Source organism: Eleutherodactylus coqui, chromosome 5 (assembly GCF_035609145.1).
Source record: "Eleutherodactylus coqui strain aEleCoq1 chromosome 5, aEleCoq1.hap1, whole genome shotgun sequence".
Taxonomy (NCBI): domain Eukaryota; kingdom Metazoa; phylum Chordata; class Amphibia; order Anura; family Eleutherodactylidae; genus Eleutherodactylus; species Eleutherodactylus coqui.
In genome coordinates this window covers 92,865,060-92,890,413 of record NC_089841.1, presented here as the reverse complement: position 1 = coordinate 92,890,413, position 25,354 = coordinate 92,865,060, and the positions used below count along the sequence as shown (strand labels likewise).

Here is a 25,354-nt window from a genome sequence, read left to right as displayed (position 1 = left end):
GGGGTCCATTCAGCACTGTTCGGTTCCGTCATAATCCCTTTTCGGCCACAGGGATTCCCCTTTTCTGCTCCCCGAACAGAGCATGAAGACTGAACTTAGTTGAGTCTTGGAAGCTGCAGGAAAAGCTGTCACTTGTACAGCAGATCTTGCTGACAGATCTCAGTCTTTGAGATTGGTTTCATTGAGTTTCCTTTGTTCATGCGATCACATTATTCATTATGGCTGCACCCATTCTACTGACGAGATGCCTGGGAAATGCCATTACTGGTTTCTCTGAAATACAGGATCTTGCAAGTTGCAACTCTGAAAACCGCCATCTGGAAGCAAGATGTTGGCACAGGAATAATTTTTTTTAAGCATTGGTTTAAAGTTTTCGCATTTGCGCAAATCCTCTTCCGTGACACCGTGTATCATATTGTTCCTCATTTATACCTTTAGTCACGACTTTGATGTTTTTTAAACTTTTTGTTAGCTCATTATATAGTATATCATTTTTTTTCTTCATCATTGTATTAATTCTTTTTTCTGCTGCTTTTATTTGATTCTATTAGTCATATTCTTTTCACGCCTCCAGTGTTTTATTTTTCCTTATTTTGCAATTAGTTTCTCAATTTTTCAAGCTTCAGACGCAATCTTTCTTATTCTGTTTACTCCCACTCATTTTTGTTTCCATTTTCCAAGATGGCGCCCATTGTTTCATTGTGGTTTCATTGTTTCCTTTGCCCATGCAATCACATAACTACTGGTCACATGATTCATACTGCTGATGTGATGCCTGGGAACTGCCAATGCAGGTGTTTGATATTTCTTAATTTAATCACCCCTGGGGATTAAATACTTGTTGTTTTTGGTCCCTGCTATCTCCTTGAGAAAGTGCCCAAGCGAAATTTGTGTGTTTTCAGCAATCAATAAGTTTATACACTGTGTAGTCCCAATGCCCGTACTGTCGACATTCTCCAAAGACTGTGTCTTGAGATGTTAAAGCATCCTCCCTATAGTCCTGATCTTGTCCCAAAGCACTATTACCTGTATGATCCCATGAAAGAATCCCTGTGAGGATGAAGATTCATGTCTGATGAAGAGGTGAAGATAGCGGTGCATTTGTGGGTAATGGCCCAACCTACAACATTTTTTAATAAGGCAATACCAAAGCATGTTGAAGATGAACAAAATGTATTGAAAAGCAGGGAGATTATGTCAAAAAATAGTGCATTTGTCTTTTCTGAAAGTTGATTAAAATACATTTTACACCCAGTGTGTGAATAATTTTTGACTTCCCCCTCGTATGTTAAATTCATACCTAATTCTGGTATTTGCTGAATGTGATAAATGCTGTGTTATGCTTTTTCCCTTTTGGTTAGGTTATTTTTTTTCTTGGCTGTATTTGTCCTTTTTGTTTTTTCATAACTTTTTTGGTTGATTTTAATATGATATTCTCTTACAGATTATCTATTTTTCCATGGTTTTCTTCGTGATTGGTGTTTGTCAGCCATTGAGAGGCAGAACCTAGAGCTTACTGAGAATCAATAAGCTCCATCCCTGTCCCTATACCAAGCTTTTTTGTAATATGAGCAGTAGAATGGCTTACAGGGATGGGGGGGGATTCTTTTCTTTTTTTTTTCTTTTTATGGTTCTCACTTGATAGAATGGGCTCTGGTATAGTTAGCAGATGTGTTGCAAAAAATTCTGCAACTATCCCATTTATCTAATTGTCTATCAGAAATCCATACGATTGCCGCCAAAACAAACCTATTCAGATGAATTATGTAGTGTTCTTTTTCTTCTTCTCCCTTTTCCTCTTCTCTTTGGAGGTTTCTAATAAAGTCCCACACTTGTGTAGTCAGCACATCCTGTTTATGTGTGGTACTCTTGTAAAATATCCAGTAATTTCAGAGGGAAAAATAGAAACCTGGTGGAGACATTATGAAATGTAATACAGCAATACGTTGGATAGTTTTATAATATATGATAACGTGCACATCTAAAGAACAGAACTATTAGGCTGTGTTCTTTGTCTTACACTAGTGGTTTTAGGTATGCTTAACAGCAAGAACTGTGTAATAACATTTCTGATGGACCCCATTACAGGTCAATAAGATTTGTCAAGAAAGTAGATCTGCCAGATGTTACAAGTACAGATGTAGCAAAGTTTAACCTCACTAACTTTCAGCAACTACTTATCATAGTCCATTGAAAAGCTATTGCTATTTTAACACATAGCAAACATTGTTAAAGCTTCTCCATGTACTGCTGCCCAGAACATGAAGAAGCCATCTATCATAGCTGTAACCTGATGAGGAATGCAATATCTTCATCTACAATACTTATCTTGTTCACATTTAGAAGATCTATGCACTGTGTTTCACCTGTAAATACTTGGCTCCCACAAGGTCTATATTGAATACATGTGTAGAGTAATTCCCTACTTGTATCATTTCGACAACTGCCCCCAAACAAATGTGTTGCATATCTCACAGCTGGATCTGGATTTATAGGTGAATGTATGAAAATGTGTGACTGATGAAATGGTCTCTTCAATGGGTTCGTTCCACGTGCCAAAATCTTTTTTTGTTACTTGTTTGCAGGTGGATGGAAGCCTGTCTCGTTGAAGAATTGCCGCCAACTACAGAATTGGAAGAAGGATTACGCAATGGAGTTTATTTGGCAAAGTTAGGCCGTTTTTTTGCTCCAAAATTGATATCTGAAAAAAAGATTTATGATGTGGAGCAGACAAGGTTTAAGGTTTGTTCTTCAGCTTTTATAGTATTACTGTTTTGCAGGTGTGTTTTTGACCCTACATTATGAAGCTAAATAAGAAGGTATATTAAAAAATTGATTGCCAAAGACTGACCACAGCTGAAAAAAACTAGGGTTCCAATTTTGCATCGTCACTAATACAGTTGTAGCACAAGTGGACTTCCACATTGGTAAAGTTGACGTTCAGAATATTTTTTTCTGGCCTGTTTGATCATTAGGAATATCCCATCACTTGGGGTTTGTTGACACCAACGTTGGAGTTTTCGTTCTCCCGCTCTGTTATGGGAGCAGGAAAACCGAATCTTGTGTCTGAACAGATCAGTTTCATGACCTAAACTAAGAACACCAAGCATCCAACCGATTACCATGGGGTCTGTTCGTATTTCGACATGCTATCCATTATTTTCCCGAATGGAGTAGTACAGCATGCTGCACTATTTCATCCAGGATTTGAATGGAGCCTCCAATGCTTATGTGAACGAAGTCTTAGAGTATAGGATGAGAAAACATATCTGCTTTCTTCTAGACATAGTGCTACAGATGTCTGTATGTTGAAATGAATGGGATTAAGGTGCAAGCTGCACTACCATTCACAACCTGTGGACAGGTGTGGCACGGTATTTAGAAGAGGCAGCCATTTTCTTCTAATTTTGTGCAACCTACTATTCCTCTTTTGAGTTTTCTACTGTGTGAGGTGTAAGGCCATTCTCACACTTGCGCTTTTTAGCGTGATACGCCGGGCTAATCACGGTACAACGCTCCCATTTCAATGGGACCTCGCAGACCTGCGCTCGAACAGGTTAAAAATGCCACGATTTTTGAGCACTGTCTGCTCTATCTTTGTGTGTTTTTGCATATTTTTTTATGCACTCCCTTACCTATCACAATGATGGTATGTACGTCAAAAAGCGCTGTAGAAAACACTGATCAAAATCGTGGTAAAATGCGGTGTTTGAAACACCACATTTTACCGAAGAGGTGTGAGAGAGTGGCCTAAGTGTTGCTAGACTCTAAAGATACTAGGGGCACTGGCAGAGGGCCCGGACATAAATAAAATGAATATCTGTGCTTGCAACAAGAGAACCAGGGCAAAAGACCTATGGCATCTGCCCCTAGTGCCAGGTACTAGGAATGCTGCTGGAGTAGAGAATACCAACATTATACATCACACATATAGTTTAATCACCTTAACACTTTCATAGCCAATTGTGTGTTGGGATATAGTTTTCATGAATTACTGGGCATTTTAATTGATTTTAGCAATGTTGCTCTGGGTTTTCTTCAGCCCCAACTGACATGCTACAACACTGAATAATTATATCAGTAGTGTTGTAAGACTAGATTGACCTGATGTTCGCTATGCAAACATAAAATGTTTGGAAGAATGGTTGTAGATGATTTAAGAACTGTCAAGCCGAGGTTTCAGTTTGAACTGTTCGCCGTTCACTGCTTGGTCTTCCACGTTTTGGGGACATGGCGACAGTCAAACTGGTAAGCGCTTGATAGGAACGTCGCTTAGCAATGCTTGACTCTCCCTAGAGGCACTGTTGGCTGAAGCACAACCGCGCCGCTAGACTTAACGTAGGAACTTTGACCTAGCCTGGCGGTGGTGAGGATTTAACAAATCTAATGACTCCAAAATCATCCACCAAAGGTGAAGGGAAAGGGGTCAAAGTGTGGTGCAAGAAAAAAAACATGCCGCTCCATTCAAATTCCTCCTATCTGCAGTTTGGAGGCTGGGAGGATGGGGCAGCATTGTCCTCTTTTCTAAAAATGGGTGAAGGTCCCAGCAATCAGAGCTCCATGTTTACCCCCATCTAATCTAGCTTCTGACTGGAGTATTCCTTTTAAGTGACCTCATATCTGGAGTCCTTTGCCACATTATTTTACACCAAGAAAGGATCATATCTAGTGATGAGTGAACTTTTCAAAAGTTCAGTTCACCGAATTTGGGCTAAAAGTTTTTGGTCTGAATTAGTTTAATTTGAACTGGAACTTCACCAGTACCCCTAAAATGTCTAGAGATGTAAAAGCCCTGTATAACACTCCTAGGTGACCTAGGAGTGTATCATAGTACTCTTGAGTTGTTTTTAAGGCAAAATTAATTAAGGAGAGAAAGAAAGAATAAGGGAAAAGATTTCCCCTTTATCGGTCTGCCTTCTCTCCTTTATCGGACTGCCTTCTCCTTTTATGACCAGTCTCACACAACTGGATCGGAATTGCAGATTCCATAAGCGTTTGATCGGCAGTAATATGCAGATCAATCAAATGAATTGAATTACACAATTCCGCTCACATTAGCAGGTTGGAATTGTGTAATCCATTTGCGGAAAATAGAATGCAGCATGTTCTATTTTACTGAAGAATCCACACCATAGAGCCATTATTCTCTATGGTTGCGGATATACCCACAGCCCATACGCAATTACATTACGTTAAGTGATGGTGCTGGAAATATAAACAAACGGAAAATAAAATGTACTACGCATGACCGCCTACATAAGTACGCGGTCATACGCAGTACATAACGTGATCATACACAGGATCACGGCCGGGCTTACAGCTGGAATCCGCTGAGGGCCTCTGAAAGCGGATTTTGCATATGGCTGTGTGAGCATGGCCTTTCTGTCTGACTTCTCTCCACTTTTCTCTCTTCCTTTTTTTTTTTTTTTTTAAAGGGAAGAAGGTTACAAAACGAGTTCTTATTTTCGTGGCCGAGATGAACCATCAAAGGTTCGGGTTTGCACTTAACTTTTGGCGACGTTTGACCCAAAACCGGCCTAATCCTATCTTTATTTTCAAGCATTTTGTGACTACTCTCAGACGTGCTCCTTTTAGAGACCTGCTCCAAAACAAGAGTCATAAAAATGTCTTCAACAATGATTGGGGTGTTGTCATGTATCACACTGGTTGTTAGAACTGTGCATTAAAATACAGTATTGCTAGTTGCTATGATTGCTGCTAGGTAAATATGAGGTTTGTCATTGGTAGTCTATCATTTGGCGGTCCATTTCCTCGCTTACATTTAAGTTGACTGTAAAAGCTAAACTACAGTGTCTGAAGCTAGATGGCGAATCTGAAGTGTGTGACTGTAAATAACACTGCTGAGCTGACAGGTCTGTCCATCTGAAGCATTGTCTAGACAGCTACTCCAGAGATAAATACAGAATTGTTTCTTGTAACCGAGCCAGCATGATTATTCTCTCCAAAAATTGACATTTTGTAGCTGCCTTTGTCACCGAGCGATGTCCGTGCCAGGAGTAGCTGACCTACTTCCATGACATACAACTGGCTGTTACCTAACGTGCTCTAAATCTCAATAATTCGATGCAGAGGCTGCAGCTTCCTAGGTACACCAAGTATCTGACTAGTGCTTCATAGGCCCATCCTCCATTTATACAAGACATGTAAAACTTATTATTGAACACGGACAATATATCCTTAATAAGGGAACCCTGAATCTTTTTATTCCAAGTTTGCACCAGTGACAAGTGATTGAATCCAAAGTCTCCTCCATATGGGGTTGTCTTTGCAGACCTCTTAAGCCCAGTTGTATCGGAGCCTATACCTACTAGAGGATCCGGTAGGATTCTGATGAATCTTTCTGATCCTGGACACAGTATGGGGTTCACTTTGTTACTTGCTGTGATTTATGTGTATAGACCCCACGACTGGACGGGATAGAAAACATATGTGACTTGTTTATGGATTCCTACTAATTACTAAAAAAAAATTTGCTGTTATTGAAAAAGAGCATGAGCATTTTTGTATACTAGTAAAAGAGTAAAACATAGTGATTTTGTGCTGTGTTTGATATTTTCAGCGCTCTGGTTTACATTTTCGGCATACAGATAATACAGTACAGTGGTTACGGGCAATGGAATCCATTGGACTTCCTAAGGTAAGAGATTATTTAGGATTTATTGCTAATCTGGAATGTAATATATACTAAAGGCCATTTTACATGGGCCCGCGATCAAGGATGAACTGACCCATTGGCCTATGTGAAAATATCTGTAGTTGGCCAATGAACAAGCAGGTGCTCATTTGGCAGCTGTTTGGATCTTTCCTGCGGGTAAAAAAATACTCATCGGCAGCACACCTTGACCCACCCGTGGGTACAGGGGAATGTGATGGTGACTGATGCGATTTGTATGGAGATGAGTAATTGTATTCATGATCATTTGTCCCCATACTACTGATCCTTTGCCACATGTAGACTGCAATAATGAGTGCTGATTGACATGCTTTATTGCAGATCTGTATTCATTAAAGGGGTTTTGTCATTAGAAAAAAAAAATCATCTATACTTACCTATTCCTCCCCAGGCAGTCTTCTAACCGCATCTTCTCCCTGCCGATCTTCTCCCTGCCGATCTTCTCCCGGCCGATCTTCTCCCGGCCGATCTTCTCCCGGCCGATCTTCTCCCGGCCGATCTTCTCCCGGCCGATCTTCTCCCGGCCGATCTTCTCCCGGCCGATCTTCTCCCGGCCGATCTTCTCCCGGCCGATCTTCTCCCGGCCGATCTTCTCCCGGCCGATCTTCTCCCGGCCGATCTTCTCCCGGCCGATCTTCCCCCGGCCGATCTTCCCCCGGCCGATCTTCCCCCGGCCGATCTTCCCCCGGCCGATCTTCCCCCGGCCGATCTTCCCCCGGCCGATCTTCCCCCGGCCGATCTTCCCCCGGCCGATCTTCCCCCGGCCGATCTTCCCCCGGCCGATCTTCCCCCGGCCGATCTTCCCCCGGCCGATCTTCCCCCTGCTTTTCCAGTCTCCCCGGGTCATGCCACCTCCAGCTGGCCGGATCCTCTTCTTCCTGTGACGTAGCGTCAGTTCGCGGCATTCTGCTTCCTGCAGGTCCGTGAACTCCAGTCAGTAGTGACTTAGCATTACTATGTAGCACGGAATGATGACTCCTATGCCGGGCCATTGCCGCGACTGCGTATGCATGATGTCTCGCCGCGAGTGTTCATATACTATTGCCGCAAGACACCGCACATGCGCGGTCGCGGCAATGGCCCAGCATAGGATTCGGCATTTCCTGCTAAGCAACGAATGTCAGTAGGGACATAGCACACACTGACCTGCAGGAAGGAGACTGCCGAGAATGTACGTTACGTCACAGGAAGAAGAGGATCCGGCCGGCTGGAGCTGAGGTGACCTGGGGGACTGCAGGAGCCAGGAGAAGATCGGGAAGGAGAAGATGCCGTAAGGAATATGCCTGGGGGGGAAATAGGTAAGTATAGTTTTATGTTTTTTTTCCCCTTAATGACAGAACCCCTTTAAACAAACCAACAATCAACCCATGTAAAAGGGCCTTAACTTATAAGCAGGCATTACTGGCTTGGCGAGGCTGTAGTGTTACCCGCTGGAATTACTGACGGTATTATTTGCTAATAACGTTAGCTTTTTAATTTGGCAGTAGGTTTCGTAGCTACTACTTGGCGCAAAGGTTAGAGAGCAAAAAGGTGCCTATAGACTTGCATATTAGGAGACTGCATAAGCAGCAATTCTGTAGTGGATTTCTAACATCAAATTTTTTTAATTTATGAGCTGGAGTGATCCAGTAATAGAGCAAGGAAAAGGAAAATTCCTCATGGCTTCCCTGTTTGCCGTCACAGGATGTTTTCTAGCAGATTTGTCTGTATTCTGCTGATGGACTTAAAGGGCAACATTACGAAACATAATTTGCACTACAGCTGCCTCTCCTGGAATAGTTCCTGTTCAATTAAGGATGCATAGTCTTAGATTATTTACTGTTAAATCCAATTCCTTAATTATGTAAAGAGTGACTACACTTTAAAAAAATATATATTGAATAAGTAATTTTTACAATAGATTTTATGAGTATTTGGTAAATTTTTCGGACAAAACCACTCTTCAGTTAGGTGTAGACAGGGTGAGAAATCAGTCTTCGCTTAACTGAATAGCAGAATAGGGCGCTCCAGCTGTGCCTGCACTGTTCTCTCTAGTGCAGGCACAGCTGTTCTGTATATCGATATTAATAAAGCCTGCTCTATCTATTTTATTCATTTTTTACATACGAGTTGCCCCTGTGACCTGCCCTCTGCTCTGTGTATTAAAGGGAACCTGTCATCAACTATAAGCACCATAAACTAAGTTACAGTGCATATAGTTTTGGAGACATGGAATCCGAGGAGCCTCTTTCCATACTCTCCCATTCCCCTGTTGCTGCGGTGGCCCCTGGGGAGTCTGCGCATGCGCAACAAGCTTGACCCTTCTCAGAACACTGTGTGCACATTCCCATGGAAATGAATGGGAATGCTTGCGTATAGTCCTTGTAAAAAGAGTCAACCTGGTGTACGTTCAGACATCCCATGTTCTTTTTTTTATCATAGGAGTAAAACTTAATGCTAGCCAGAGATGGATCCATCACATCATAGAGATGAATGGCGCTTCACAGACTCCATTGATTATAATGAGGTTCATTGGACTTCTGTCATGCAGTCTGGCATTTTCCCAGCTGAAATGGCACAACATGCTGCACTATTTTGTGTGAGATTTTGTGTTGTATTTGCGCCGGAGCCTCCAACACAGAAACAAAGAGACTTGAACCTCAAACAATCAGCTGCAATCTCATGGAAAACCTTGCAGCAAGTGTTCAATTCCTCTGCAGCGCCACCACAGGGAAAATGAAGCATTACACAGTTCTCATTGTAATCAGTGAGCTGTTCCTATAATACATGAATATGCTGGGTCCTCCCGAGCTAGAGATGATCTTTCCGACAGTCTTATGGCTAATGGATCACTACTTCCTAGGAAATTGTAATAATAGAATAAAGCGCACATTTACTTGATTACATAGGAAGTTCTGTATATCCTCTGGCAATACAGGATAGGAATGACTTATCTCTATCTGAAGTGTATGAATTATTAGTACTATCTTATTTACCGCTGTACTGTATATTGTCTATTATGTTATATTCCACTTCACAATTTTATTGTTCATTGTAACAGAAATAAGTTCCTAAGTTGCATTTTTATTAAAGTATGCAACTCATTATTTCCCAACGTACCTACTAGCCTTTTGAAGTGAAATTCTGTCCATCACAATAAACTTCTCATCTGATTTCCATTCTTAGATCTTTTATCCAGAGACCACAGATGTTTATGATCGGAAAAACATCCCCCGTGTTATATACTGCATCCATGCATTAAGGTAAAAATAATGGCTGCCATCTTACTTATGTGAATAAAGTCGTCATTTGGAATGTTTAGATTTCCTAAAAAATATATATATATCATCCTGCCCCATTCATGGTCTGTCTTTCTATTAGTATTGCGCAATAACATATATTTCACCATACAAATTAATCACAAAATACTATATATATAATATAAATATATATATGTTTAGGGTGTCCGTTCAGTCCTATTGACATAATATGGGGCCTCATTCCAGCATGATCCCCTTTACCAGCAAGTAGCTTTGAAATGAAACGTAAAAGCATAGAAATACTCCATTCTGTATCTTGCGTCTCTTCTAATGCATACAGGGATGATTTAATATAGGGATAATGTACACAGTCATGTCACACTACAGGGGTGGGATGCATGCAGTGGTACCTCAACATAGTTACAAAGGGAAGGGGTTGCCCGACTTTTTTTTTTTTTTTTAACTATTGAGCCCATTTCCCCAAAATACATTTCAGACATGTACTTACTGTGGCACCAGAGCACTGTTTCAGCACGCCGATGCCAGAGTATGCAATTCGTGACCTCACACAATATATCCTTATTGTCTGCAATGGTAATGTGGGTAAACAACCAAGTGATCATTGCAAGCAAAATACAGTGGAGTGTGTGTGTGTGTGTGTGTGTGTTTTCTTAATATACAGAAGTGCCTCTAGCTTGGATGCAAGATGTGAAATGGGCGGGCATGGAGGTCTACAGGTTCCATATGGTATCCTGCGGTATAGCGGTCCACATTTGCTGTAACTGAGCTTCTAGGTCATGTAAACTCGTAGGCTGTTGAAGTTGGCGTCCTCGATGGCCCCATATATATTCTATTGGCAATACATCTGGTGACTGGGCAGCACGAAGGTGTGACAGTGTTGTGGAGACATTTATGTGACCCCCCTTGTGTGTGCCGCCGAGCATTATCCTGCAGGGAAATGCCTCTTGGAAGCCGCCATGAGAGGAACACAGCAGTCATTGTCCCTCGTACCACTACTAGGGGTGACAGACAGTCATATGCAATAGCCCCACAGACCATCACATCCGCAGGGGGGCAGTGTGCCGCTCCACGGTAAAGGTAGGTTTGAGGCGCTCACCTCTAGGTCCCCAAACACAGAATTAATGAGTGCCCAAACTAAACCTGAATTCATTTCTGATGGCAACACTGTTACACTCCGTAGCAGTCCAGTTTCGTCATTCACAACACCACTACACCTTGAGGCAACAGGGGCCAGTACACATAATGGGCCCCATGAGACCAAATGTCCTTCAGCCAGGCACCTGGAAATGGTTCTGACAGACACAGGTGCCTGTAGAGATGGTGCCATCTATCTCTGGATGGCAGACAATGAAACAGTTGAAGCTGCTTGTGCTTGTCTGGCGATCAGATGATCCTTTTATTGTTGGTCTTTAGAGGGTGTCCTGAACCCGGTTGCCTTGTGTGCCTCCCCTCACACATCCACTGGTCCCAACACCTAACAGTCTGGTCAGAACGTCCCAGGTGGCAGGCAATTTTATATATACGACCATACAGCTTTGCGCATTTCAATAATGCTCCCCTCTCCAAATCTATTAACTTGGTTAAATCTCTTCTCTGTGTCGTAGAGACGTCTAGTGGTCAACAAGTTCTACACAAGTGCAAAAAGAGAGGTCACTACAAACAAGGAGCCTCTGAAAGCCTTTTTATAGGCCAAGGGTGAAACTACTCTTAGGGCCTCAGGTGGCAAGACTGTTCATCTAATCACCCCACAACACTCATCATTTGTATATCTGCCTGAGATGTAACTGCATGCCGAGTTTTGCAGCAAAGTGACAACTTCTTCTAGGGGCTGGATTTCATTCCCTCCACTGCAACTATGATTTTTATATTGGAAAACCCCTTCAAGAGATAATGCACAGTGATGTTACAGTACAGGAATTATCCCATTTAGCAAAGGCAGCTCAGTAATCATGCAAGTCATGATGTCACAGTATTGGGATAATGCACATATGGACAAAGATAATGTATAGAGTGAGGTCACAGGACAAGCATATAGCATATACCACAGCAAATAGATAATTACAGAGTAATGTTACAGTAAAGGAATAATGAGCAGCCTTATCACAGGATAGAAATCATGGGGTATACATAATAAGAATTGTGCATCAGTTTTCTGTGAATAATGTCCCAAATTAAGATGCGACCTTTTTACGCTGGCTTTAAAACTGGATGGCGCTGGGAAAAAGGGTGTGTGGCCGTGCACAGCTGCCACTTACTATAATGTATGCCAGAAGCTGTTTTGTGCGTGGTATGCAGTGAGGAGGCCGCAGTATTCACTAATTACAAAGTAACCCTGTAAAAAAGGCTCAGTATCAGGGGTGGATATATCAATTGGGCACTCTGTACAGTTAAGGGCTCCCCTAGATAAGGGGTCCACTGCTAACTTAAAAAAAAAAAAAAATTGCCCCCTACTAGTCTTCAGCTCTGTTGTTGACATGACGCATACCCAAACCTAGATGAAAACCTGGCAGACCCCATTATAGGTCAATGGGAATTGTCAGATGTATGAAAACCGTTCCATCCTACTGGTCAGGAGCCGAACCAATGACGGTAGAGCGATCAGAGCCTTACTTTTCTTTTCACGCAAATGTAACAGTGGAGCCGACTAGAGGATCTTCTAATAGACCAGGATATGATAATAGGGCATAGACTCTGACCTTGAGCAATAGACAAGTTAAGGTGCTTTTAGATGGAACGATTTATTACAAATTGTGTTCAATCTAAACCCGAGCCAACGACAAACGTTTATCGTTCACCTTTTATTCCTCGTTCTTTCTATGCAGCATAAAAAACATTTTCGCTTAGTTTGCTTATCGTTCAGTTTAACCAGCGCTCGTTCAGTCCCGCACAGTCACTTACTCAGCAAATATGAAGGACTGAACGAGTCTAGTTTAAACGAGTAACGATGACCTTTCTTGCATGCAACTCAGATACCGTGCAATATGTTTTCCGGCCCTATTGATAACAATGGGGAGGCGTTCCGAGGGAATGCCCAAAAATAAGACATGCCGTGATTTTTCTGGACCGTTATGGGGGGAAAAAAAACAACTCCTGTATATGACCGCGTTCAAAAGAATGTAGTTCATATTCGTGTAATATTAGTGCATCTTGTAACACACAAATCTCATGCGATATATATTTTTTTTTTTTCTCGGCAGTGAGAGAGCAGCCTTAGAGGAACAGATTCCTTATTTCGGGAATTCTTTTACATTTTTAGATTATTTCACAAATGGTCTCAATTTCATTATACTACACAGCTTACATGCAGTTATGAGTGGACATATATTATACATATTCTGTATAACTAAAGGGTAAGAATCCAAATTCACTTTCCCAGCTCAGCCAAACGCTGGTTTGTTGACAATTAAGCGTTACATACAATACATTGGTGCTTATTTATTGAAAATGTGACAGTTTTCTGGAACACATTGTGCCAGGAAACTGGCAAACCTGCTTTGTGCCATATTTACTATGTGTTTTAGACCATGTCAAATACTTTTTTTTTTTTGTCTGACAAAGGGGTGTTTTGTAGAAAAGGGGATGTGGTCTCATTGCACCAAAATTTCAGTCAAAAGATGTACAAAAAAAGGCACAATTTTAGTGTAACCAAGCCAAATAAAAGGTGGTATACACTTACACCAGACAGTCTATCTTGCACGGTCTAACTTTTAGACAATACTAGTAAATAACCCTATTAAGTCCTGCATGTGGCCCGGTTACAGAATGTAACTTTATAGGGAGTCTGATATTTAGCAATCAATGGCTATAACTTTAGACGTCCTCTATCATTAGTACACAGACTTGGTCCAGAGCCCATTGTGATGAGAAGTGTACACTGCTCAGCTGCATGGATTTTTGGCTTTATGTAAGGGATTGCTACAGATGTGAGAATCACAGCTGCATTAACCTTTGGGGTTATTCATAAGTCCATCTGTTTGGAAGGGTTTTCTTCCCAGCCTGAAACCAGACAAATTTAGACGTAGTCTTTCCTGATTTATATCAACCTGAACGAGAGCAGATATGAGTGGTGCATAGGCTTTCACATAGAGCAGACCGTTTTCCGTGACTTTAGCGGTTACACGCCATCAAAGGTCAAACCTTGGTTTCTCTGGACTTGAGAAGTCCTCTGTTTGCTGCTCATTTAACAGACATTGGTGATTTGTTTAAGTGCGTTACGCGGAATCTGTAACATCTGCCTTGTATTTCCTGTGACCACAATCTGCAATATAGGCTTCCAGGCATCTGCTACATAGAGGCTTACATTATCTACTTCCTGGCCCCCTCGTCCTGTTTCCTGTCTGTAGAAAGCTTTTCCTTTTCTAATTTGTTATGTTGACAGATATTTACCTAATGTATTGAAATATAAACAGACTGATCCCCGATATGCAATAAATAACAGCAATTCCTGTAGGACTCCCACATCAGTCCTTATGTGCAAACCAGTGCATGTACTATGTATTAGAAAATACTAGACCAACAGAAAACTGCATTATATTTCTGAAGGGGTATTCCCATTTTAGAAAGTTATGGCATAGTACTAAGTTGGGCCCCTACTGGTCCGAATGTTATTACTATGTAATAATCTGATCAGTAGGGGGTCCAACCGTTAAGACCTCCATTGATCTGAAGAAGGTAGGAACAGAAGTCCTTGGCACTTTTTGCCACGGAGTATGCCAGGACCTGCCAGAATACAGTTCCTTTGAAGTTGAATACACTGCATCGATCGCTCATTTTCAGTGATACCCCTGGCCACCCACTTTGAAAGAAAGGCGATGGTGGTTTAGGCTCTTCATTTTAAGCACTGGTAGGGTTTCTGCAGCTGAACCCTCAAGAATTAGGAAGTGATGGCATATTCTAGGTGTCGGCAACATAAGATAGTATCTACCCTAACCGTAGTTCCTATAAAATTTTAGCCATGTACCAATACAATTATCCAATACACTGACCAGACAGCACAAGGCATATGTATGGAAAATCCAAAAGGGTGAGGCAGCAGCCCACGAGTAATGGTGTCATAGAGACGGACACACTGGAAACAGTGGGATAACTTTCTTGTTAACTTTTACTGATGAACTATACGTAAATCAGCCATACTGGATAGACTCCTGGTCTGTTTCGGCTTTAGCAGTCTTAATATCTGCAACACTTGGCCTCTACAATCGTTTAATGCAAATACCATGCAATGCAATACAGCAATATCTTCACCGGCTGGAGAGACACTTAAGTCTGTTGAACGTGGCCAAAACTACAGTGGTCTTCAAGGTGATTACTCCTCAACTGTACCCTGGTCAGTGTAGTACTTTTGTCCTCACTGTCTCAGACTCTCTCATGGTCAGTCTAGATGTCTCATGACTGTACTTGGCCACAGTCTGACAACAGTCCTCTTCTCCACACAATTTGCCTTGAATGCATGATTATTGCAGCAAGAGCATAAGCGCACAATAGCCTTCGACACTCCCTAATTCACCTGAGTAACTAAGTCACACCTGCCATGGCTTGTTTTACTGTATACCCTCTTGCTAGCTACACTTGCTATCACCTAACCAGGCCTTGGTGGAAAGTCGCTCCCTTAAATAGACGAGCCACAACTCGCATGATTGTGCGGTGCTGTCATGCTCTTGCACTCTTATGTAGCCTGTGCTGGTTAACGTCACATTCTCAAAGAGTCATGGAGGCGGAGTCTGTTGCTCCCCAGTGTCACATTGGTTAGGGCATTGTCTAAAACAAACTATACTTTCAGATAAAACAGATTCTTCCTCCAACTCCTGCAACAAAATATCAACAATACACAACATGGCAGTAGAAAGTTGCTATATATTCTCAACCATTTGGAAGGACACTTCCCCTCCCTACTTCTAGTTCTATGCAAAACTCACCTGCTCCTACTGTGCTTGCAGTTGGTTGCTGTGCTTTTCACGTGGTGCATGGTCTTTCTTACCTTCTGCCCAGACTGCTGCCTGTAGCTGCTGCAGCTTGTGTGCTCCTGGTTTCACCCATGCTAGTTCTGACTATCCTGAATTCTGTGCTTCCTGACCTCCGCTCTGAATTCTGAACTTTGCCATTGTCTGCTGCCTGCCCTGACCTACGGCTTAGACCTCGTTTATGCACCTCTGATGCCAGCCCAGACTCAAGCATGTCTTTCTACTATGCATCTGGTCAGACCTTCAAGTACTGCGTTTTGGCCCAGGGCAGCATCAACAGCCACGCAACTGGGACTATCTGTGCATGTAATGGCTTGGGGACCACACAGAAAAGCTAGTATCCCGTCTTGAGGAGTTAAGCTTGAAAACAAAGTTCACAGGTGCTACTACCTCAATCTTCTCATTTAGATCCATATCAGTCTGTGTAATATATAGCAGAAAGGTTATCTCATGGTCATTAGCTGAGGACGGTCTTGGGGGTGGTCCATCTCGGCCAGCGCATTGGAGGTGGAACGTATGATGTCTGGAGGGCTGGAAGTGTCACTCTGAAACGGGGCCTGTTTTAAGCCCAAGGCGCACGGGCGTATTTGCATTGTGGGATCCGGAGCGGGGCACCTTCTGGATTCTGCCCATTGACATGCTATGCAAAATTACTTTTCCATGTCCACGAGTGGAAATCAAGTGCGATTTCCGATCTTCCTGAAAGTTGTGTAAAGTGTATGCGCATTTCAATGTTGTTCTTTGGAGGGAAAGAGGTGAGCAACTTTTTCAAGTCTCTGTAAATTGCTGTCCTCCTACATCTATAAATAAAAGTTGCATTGTATCGTATAAGTACTGTGGACTGTAACTGTTGTCTGCACAAAATAATAATTCTGAAAGCCATCATAATCCACATAATGTATATTAATAGCATTATGGGATAGTTTATGCCATGAATGACCACTTGCACTGCTGAAACAGACTTTCCCGCAAATTATTTTTAAGTAAGCTTTTTAATTGCTTCTGCATATGTTCACTTTCATGTTTTATTACCATAGCAAATACCTGATTTTATATGGGATTTAGCAAGTCTTAGCTTCTGTAGGAACAATAGTGAGGAGCACTGAGGAAGCGTGATTTATGTGACTTCCTAGTTTTTGCAGCTCAACCCAGAGGAACGAGGAATTGAGTGAAATGGAATTTTAGCAAATATTACATCATTGGTGCAGCATAAACAGATGTTACCCATTAGCGAGTATTAATATGGTATTCACTCTGGAGACCCTATGTTCTGAATTTATTTTGCAGCATATCAAGTGTCATGTGCTTTGCGTAGTGTTTAGTTTTCCTGGGGTGCAGAATTTAAAAGTTTCCAGACCACTGGATTCTGTCTTAACCTTCTCTGTGTCCACACCTAGCGGTTTTACTGAGGCTGACCCCATAAGTGGGTGAAGAAGAAGGAGGGGGGGAGGGGGGTTGGTGTGTCAAAATTTGAGGTCGGGAGTGTGCCTCTCTGCTTCTCCCTGTCTTTTCTGAGGTCCCAGTCTGCTCTACTGATCTCCAGGATGAAGCAATCTTAAACCCCATTTCCATGCAAAGATGATTGCTCAAAATTTGTTCAAAAGATAGCTTGAATGACAGTTTGAGCGATCATTTTGTGTAAACTACTAATAGGCACTACTGCCCATTAGTAGCTTATTAGCTTCATTTGCATGCAAATGAGCCTCCCTTCGCTGTATGCAGATAATATCGGGTGTTCTGTTATCTGCATACAGCCCTATTGTTCTCCCGCGGGACAGCAACTGAAAACAATGTATCAGCGCTTCCATGGAGAATCGCAGCATGCAGTCCCTGCTATCAGCTGGCCAGCCAAACTATGGTTTTTATGTTGAACTACAAATCATCAATCTGCCGAAAATCAAACAATGGTAGCATTTACACGCAACGATTATCGCTCAAAAGACATCGTTTGAACGAATTTAGAGCGATAATCATTGCGTGTAAATGGGGCTGCATTCCTATGTCTTCTCCACCAGCAGCCTTTTGGCCTCCTGTCTAGTGTCTCTTGTCTTGATATGTCAGGCAGCAGCTCCTCTCACTTCTTCTCTTACAGTCCCTGCACTCCTGTTGCAGAAATTGTCGTTATGTTTAAAATAAAATAACACCAGAACAATAGGCCTGGCTACAAGACCTTTTTACACTCCTTGCACCTAGAAGTTATTGAAATCGAATGAAACTTTGTGTGATACTAAGGGTTGATATATGTAAATTATTACAATATCTGAGCAAAAGGATAATTTATTGCAGAAACTGAACACTTGAAGGGAGGCTCTAATACCCTGTTGTACCGCCTCTAGCTTGGATGTAAGATATGATCTGGGCGGCCATGGAGGCTCTAGTACCCTGTTGTACTGCCTCCAGCTTGGATACAAGATGTGATACGGGTGGGCATGGAGGCTCCAGTACCCTGTTGTACCGCCTCTAGCTTGGATGCAAAATGTGATATGGACAGGAATGGAGGCTCTAGTACCTTGTTGTACAGCCTCTAACTTAGATGCAAGATGTGATACAGGCAGGCATGGAGGCATACAGGTTCTGTATGGTATCCTGTGGCATATCGGTCCACATTTGCTGAAACTAAGCCTCTAGATCATGCAGACTCATAGGCTGTTGAAGCTGGCATCCCAAGTGGTCCCATACATGTTCTGTCAATAAATCTGCCAACCAGGCATGTCACGGAAGTGTGACAATGTTGTGGAGGCATTCCTGTGACCCTCTTGCTGTGTGCAGCCGAGCATTATCCTGCTGGAAATGCCTCTTGGAAACCGCCATGAGAGGAACACATGTGGCTGCAGGATGTCCTGATGTCGCTGGCCTGTCATTTTCCCACACATTGCTACTAGGGGTGACCGACTGTTCTATGGATACCCCCCACAGACCATTAAACCAACAGTGGGGGTAGTATGCCGTTCTGCAGTGAAAGGAGGATTGAGGCGCTAACCCCTTGGTCTCCAAACACCAACATGGCTGTCGTCCGTGTCCAAACTAAACCTGTATTCATCACTAAAGACAACTTGGCTCCACCCCGTAGCAGTCCAGTTTCATTGTTCATGACGAAAATGGAAATGGAGGCAATGGTGGGTATCAAATGCACTACCTATAATGGGCACTGTGAGACCAAATGTCCGTCAGCCAAGCGCCTGGAAATGCTTCCAACAGACACAGGGGTGTAACGATGGTGCCACCTGTCTCTGGATGGTGGACAATGAAACAGTTGGAGCTGCTCGTGCTTGTTTGATGATCAGACGATCCTCTCTACTGGTGGTCTCTCGAGGGTGTCCTGAGCCCAGTTGCCTTGTGTGCCCCCACACATCCACCGGTCCCAAAACTTCCTAACAGTCTGGTCAGAACGACCCAGGAGGAGGCCAATTCTATACGACCATCCATTATGAAAGTGATGTATATTTTAATGAAATTTTGTTTTTGAATTATTGACCAGTAATGTGGAAACTAGATCTACTTAATAGAATCTTCTTGTGGGACTGAGTTTACTTGTAGCATGTGTGTTGTGTTTTTGTCTTCTATACCATGAATAATGAGTAGGACCAGAGCTTCCTGACCTTTTTGAGTTATCTTCATGGAGTCTTTTGCATATGGGGATCAAATCTTTCTTGGAGCTCCGATGACAGACAGAGATTAGAGAAGATTAGTGATCTTTTCAGGCTTTACTCACAGTATCTCACGGATTAAGGGCTCATGTCCACGGGCAAAATATGATTTAAGATCCGCAGCGGATCTCCCGCATGCGGATCCGCATCCCATAGGGATGCATTGACCACCCGCGGGTAGATAAATACCCGCGGATCGTCAATAAAAGGGATTTTTTAAAAAATGGAGCATGGAAAAATCCGGACCATGCTCCATTTTCGTGCGGGTCTCCCGCGGGGACGGCTCCCGCGGGCTTCTATTGAAGCCTATGGAAGCCGTCCGGATCCGCGGGAGACCTAAAATAGGAATTTAAAGTATTTACCATCCGGCGCGGGCGGGGAAGGTCAGCTGTTCCTCACGGCCGCATCTTCCTTGCTTCGGCTCGGCGGATGTGCCCGGCGCATGCGCGCGGCACGTCGGCGACGTGCCGCCGACGTGCCGCCGGCGTCAGGAATTCATCCGCCGGCCGAAAATGAAGATCCGGCCGTGAGGAACAGCTGATCTTCTCCGCCCGCGCCGGATAGGTAAATGCTTTTAAATTCTTATTTTCGGCGCTCATGTCCGCGGGGCAGGAGGGACCCGCTGCAGATTCTACATGGAGAATCTGCAGCGGATCTGATTTTCCCCGTGGACATGAGGCCTAAAGGCTCCTTTAGACTAGCTGATTTATCGTTTGAATGAGTGAATGAAGTCATTGTTAGCAGGCAGCACGAGCGAATGAGCTTAGGCAGATACATCTTTGGCTCATTCAAACGAAAAATTATTCAGTCTTTCACATTCACTGTATAAGTGACTGAGGGACTGAACGAGCGCTGTTTAAACTGAACGATATGTGAATGAGCCAGTGATTTTCTCATTAAGCAAACTATTATTGTTCATCTAGCCATTGGCGCGAGTTTATGCTCAACAGTTATTGTTCATTTTCGCTCGTTTGAACGATAATTGTTCTGTCTAAAAGCTATCTAAGACTTCATTCCCACAAGCGCATATACGTCAAGTTTTCACGCCCTGGCGTATATACGCTACCCATGTGAAGCATTGGTTCGCAATGCATTCGTTCACATGGGTGATTATACAGCACGTAAATACGTTGCCATTGTAAAAGATGGAACATAAGCGGCCGAAATATGTCCAGCGTATATACGGTGGCCAAAAAGATAGTTCTGGAACAATCTTTTGGCCAATATACGCCGGCGGGTCCTATAGACTCCTATGGGAGCAGGGAAAGAGAAGGGAGGGTGAGGCATTTTTGCAGCGTCCAAAGCTTACAGATGCCTCTATATAGGCACTGGAAGGCATCCCGAGGATTTTGGCAGTGTGTGGGTTTCTTGGGGTGCGGGGTTTTTTTTTTAAATGATGCGTGCGATCGTGTGAATGGTCGAGAAAACGCTGGCTGTGATCGCGGAAAAACACCCATTCCGGTGCTTATATGGAGCAGGCGTGAAAACATAAAATCGCTCTTTATCTGCCTGTGTGAAAGATCCCTTAAGCTGAGAAGGTCCTAATTATGTCAAGATGGGGCCAATGGCTTTAATAATGCCTCTTTCTACAAGCTATACTGACAAAGAACTTGATGCAATTAAATATAAACTGCTGTTTTAGTATCCTTTTATCCCATTAGTATTTGCTCTGTCTGTAAGTGTGCCTAATTTGCTTAGTCTAGTGTTATGTTTGCCATGGAAACTGAGATTTATCCTATTCAAACTAACATTCTGAAATACAGTAATTATCACAAAGAGCACTCCGAACCATATATATGTATGTATATAGGAGTGTGTATATTTATATATAGAGATATAATATGATTCAGAGTGCTCATTGTAATTAAAATGTGTGTATGTGTATGTATATATATATGTGTGTATATATATGTGTATGTGTATGTGTATGTGTGTGTGTGTGTGTGTATATATATATATATTAGTGTGTGTGTGTGTGTGTGTGTGTGTGTGTGTGTGTGTATATATATAATATAAAAAACTTTAGTGATCTTGTTTTTACTTCCTTTTTTTTTTTTTAAGCCCCCCTGGGTGACCACAACTAGTGATGCTTTAATCGCTCCAGCAGTATGATGTAATGGCGTACGATTGCAGTTATTACCCGCGGGTGTCAGCTGTAATAAACAGCTGACGCCCGCGCTGTATGAAGAGGGGTTACGCTGCGATCTTTCTTCATACATACCCTGCCGTCTTGCAACGAGAAGAGGTAAATCTGCAGGGTGCACAGCATGGAAAAAAAAATTTCAAACGTGGCAAAAATAGCTAATTTAGCCAATCTCACCATACAAAAAACAGAATAGAAAGTGATCAGAATTCTGCACAGATCAATAAATGGTACTAATAAAAAGTACAACTCATCCTGCAAAATTAAAACCCTTACACAGCTCCAATGATAAAAAAATGTTAAATGCTAGGCGTCTTTGAATGCAGCGATAAAAAAAAATAATTTTTTTTTTTAAACTGTAAAAAAGTAGCGAAAAAGAAAAAAAACTATTACAATTTGGAATTGGCATAATCGTACTGGCCTGTAAAATTACTTTAATACATTATTTATACTGCTCAGAGAATGCAGTGAAAAATAAAAACATGCCAGAATTACAGATTTTGTTACTCTTGCCCCTAAAAAAAAAAATGGAATAAAAAGTGATCAAAATTTTACATGTTCCTAAGGGTGCATTCACACGAACATATATCGGCTCGTTTTTCACTCCGAGCCAATATACATCATCCTCATCTGCGGGGGGGATAGGATGGAAGAGCCAGGAGCAGGATCTGAGCTCCCGCCCCTCTCTGCCTCCTCTCCACCCCTCTGCACTATTTGCAATGAGGAGAGGTGGGATGGGGGCGGGGCTAATTTGCCGAACATAGTCCTGCCCCCGTCCCACCTCCTTTCATTGCAAATAGTGCAGAGGGGCGGAGAGGAGGCAGAGAGGGGGCAGGAGCTCAATTCCTGCTCCTGGCTCATTATAGCAAATTTCGAGCGATTATCTGTGTGTCTAAATGGGACTTAATTTTCATCTACCCATGGGTGAACTTGGGGTACTGAATGTGTCGTTTTGTAATTTATTTGAATATCTTTTTTGGTGGTCACGGGTGATCTCTTCCGACAGCGGCATCAGCATGGCCTAGCTCGGTCGCGCAGAGAACATGAATGGAGCATCAAGGCTTATGATGCTCCTGACTTTGAACATAAATGTCACGTGACGCCAGCACCTCTTCTAGGCCACTATTCACACGGTGCAAAATAAAGAGTCCACATTCCAAACGTGATGTTTCAAGAGAACTGAAAGTGCACAGCTGTACTTGACTCGCACTTTTCCAGCTTTGATTTGTCTAACAAATCATTGTGTAGTACGCTTCTCAGGTATAACACTTTTTTTTTTACAAGCTTTCATTCCTTTTTCGCCCTTTCAGAAGCACACGTTTACCAGGAGACACTCTTCCCAGTGAACTCAAGAGGTCCTCAGTTGCCGTTATCTGATAGACCGTTCGTGGGGTTTTTCACAGTAAAAGCATTTACTCAACCTGCTCTTTTATTCATGCTCCTGACATTACTTTTCTTCTTTTTAGGATAGCAAGGGAACTGTTACTCTACGCCTCAGCCTCTCACTGGGACATCCACCTCCTCCGACTACATTCTCTTAACTTTTCTCTTCTTCTTTCACCTAAGCTCCACTCCCTAACTACCTAAGCCTTACAACTACGTCACTCACGCAGTTAAAGGGGCACACACCTACCGCACTCACAACAGTCATTTACATACATCAACACTACAACTTCGGGCCACTACATTGGTAATAGCTTTCTACATGTGCAGTGTATAGAAGACCTCATGGCAGCAGTCTTCACCCACAAGTTTAAAGAGAACTGAAATTTAGGTATACAGCCAGCAAAGGGGAAAATGGTAATAAATGCCCCATACAAGTCATAAAATGTGTTATTCTTCATGGCCGCACATCAGCTTATTCTGGAAAGTCAGGTAGAGCCCTGTGCTGAAAGACAGCAATGCAAACTACTGAGCTATTTGGTTTTTGTCACGTTGTCTTACAGGACTTTTTACTGACTTAGCCGTGTTCTAGAGCATTTCTTAAAGAGAAATATGGCCATGTCTATAGCTAAACCTTTTCTATTGTGTCCCAGGAGGTAAAGTCTATTTGTAACATCAAAGATATGTGCTCTTGTCCCAAGAGGCTGATGTTTTGTGATGCCATAATATAATAGTGTTACTATAATAAGAAAGAGACGAACATACGGATAACTTTGTTTGTGTGCCGGAGATATTTCCCAGCAGGATGTTGTGCCTTGTGCTTAGGATTAGTCCGGAGAACTGACCTATTGCTGGAATATGTGAGGACATAGAGCAGGACTTCTTCCAAAACTCCTGGGGAGGAGACTTCAATAGATTAGACCTGTGTATCTGTAGCAGACATCGTTTACTGAGCTTAAGTGGGGCAGCATCAATAGAAATGAAAACTCGTCGCATAAGAGACTATGTGCCATGATATGTTTCAAATATATTTAATGTAATATAATAAATCACTGTTGCATCTCACAACCAGCAGCACACGCTCTGCCACAAGTCAATCCAAAAATAATAGCACAGCATGCAAAGCTTCCATAAGAAAACTTTTTTATATTTTTTTCATTACAATTAAAAATGTTACAGTACAACAGAGATGAGTCTCCAATGTGCAGCAGACAGGCAGAAGGAAGGCATACAACATATCAAGAAATATCATTCATAGAATTAAATATCTGCTCAAAAAATGCATGTATGCAAAATTATATATCAGCAAACATTTAATCGTATAAAATGACACCAAGCATACAAAGCATTGAATCTATACATATAAGCAGCAGTACATAATGCATAAAGCCCACCTTACCATCTGCAACCCGACACTTGTTTTGCCCCAAGCTTTCTCAGGGGGTACCGGTATATTTAATGTAACCGATTCATGGTATATTCTGGTTTTGACAAATGAGACCTATTACTTGTACAATAAAAAACGGTTATACAGCTTTTCATACCTCCCAACATTTGTATCCCCATTTTTGAGACACTTTGTTGAGCCCCACATGGGAATGCCCACAAAACTAGCCAAGAACGCCTACTTACACTACCGTTCAAAAGTTTGGGGTCACCCAAACAATTTTGTGTTTTCCATGAAAAGTCACACTTATTCACCACCATGCGTTGTGAAATGAATAGAAAATAGAGTCAAGACATTGACAAGGTTAGAAATAATGATTTGTATTTGAAATAACATTGTTTTTACATCAAACTTAGCTTTCGTCAAAGAATCCTCCTTTTGCAGCAATTACAGCATTGCACACCTTTGACATTCTAGCTGTTAATTTGTTGAGGTAAGCTTGAGAAATTGCACCCCACGCTTCTAGAAGCATCTCCCACAAGTTGGATTGGTTGGATGGGCACTTCTGGCGTACCATACGGTCAAGCTGCTCCCACAACAGCTCAATGGGGTTCAGATCTGGTGACTGCGCTGGCCACTCCATTACCGATAGAATACCAGCTGCCTGCTTCTGCTGTAAATAGTTCTTGCACAATTTGGAGGTGTGTTTAGGGTCATTGTCCTGTTGTAGGATGAAATTGGTTCCAATCAAGCGCTGTCCACTGGGTATGGCATGGCGTTGTAAAATGGAGTGATAGCCTTCCTTATTCAGAATCCCTTTTACCCTGTACAAATCTCCCACCTTACCAGCACCAAAGCAACCCCAGACCATCACATTACC

At 42.4% G+C, this 25,354-nt stretch overlaps 1 protein-coding gene across 2 annotated transcripts in view; it reads left to right on the top strand.

The window, feature by feature from the left end:
• Positions 1 to 25,354, top strand: part of IQGAP2 (IQ motif containing GTPase activating protein 2) — a 297,963-nt gene that overhangs the window by 126,319 nt on the left and 146,290 nt on the right. For both annotated transcript variants that reach the window (XM_066602868.1, XM_066602867.1), the window contains exons 3-5: positions 2,586 to 2,742; positions 6,581 to 6,658; positions 9,860 to 9,936. In XM_066602868.1, coding sequence (XP_066458965.1) covers positions 2,586 to 2,742; positions 6,581 to 6,658; positions 9,860 to 9,936 — 312 coding nt within the window. The remainder of the gene's footprint in view (positions 1 to 2,585; positions 2,743 to 6,580; positions 6,659 to 9,859; positions 9,937 to 25,354) is intronic.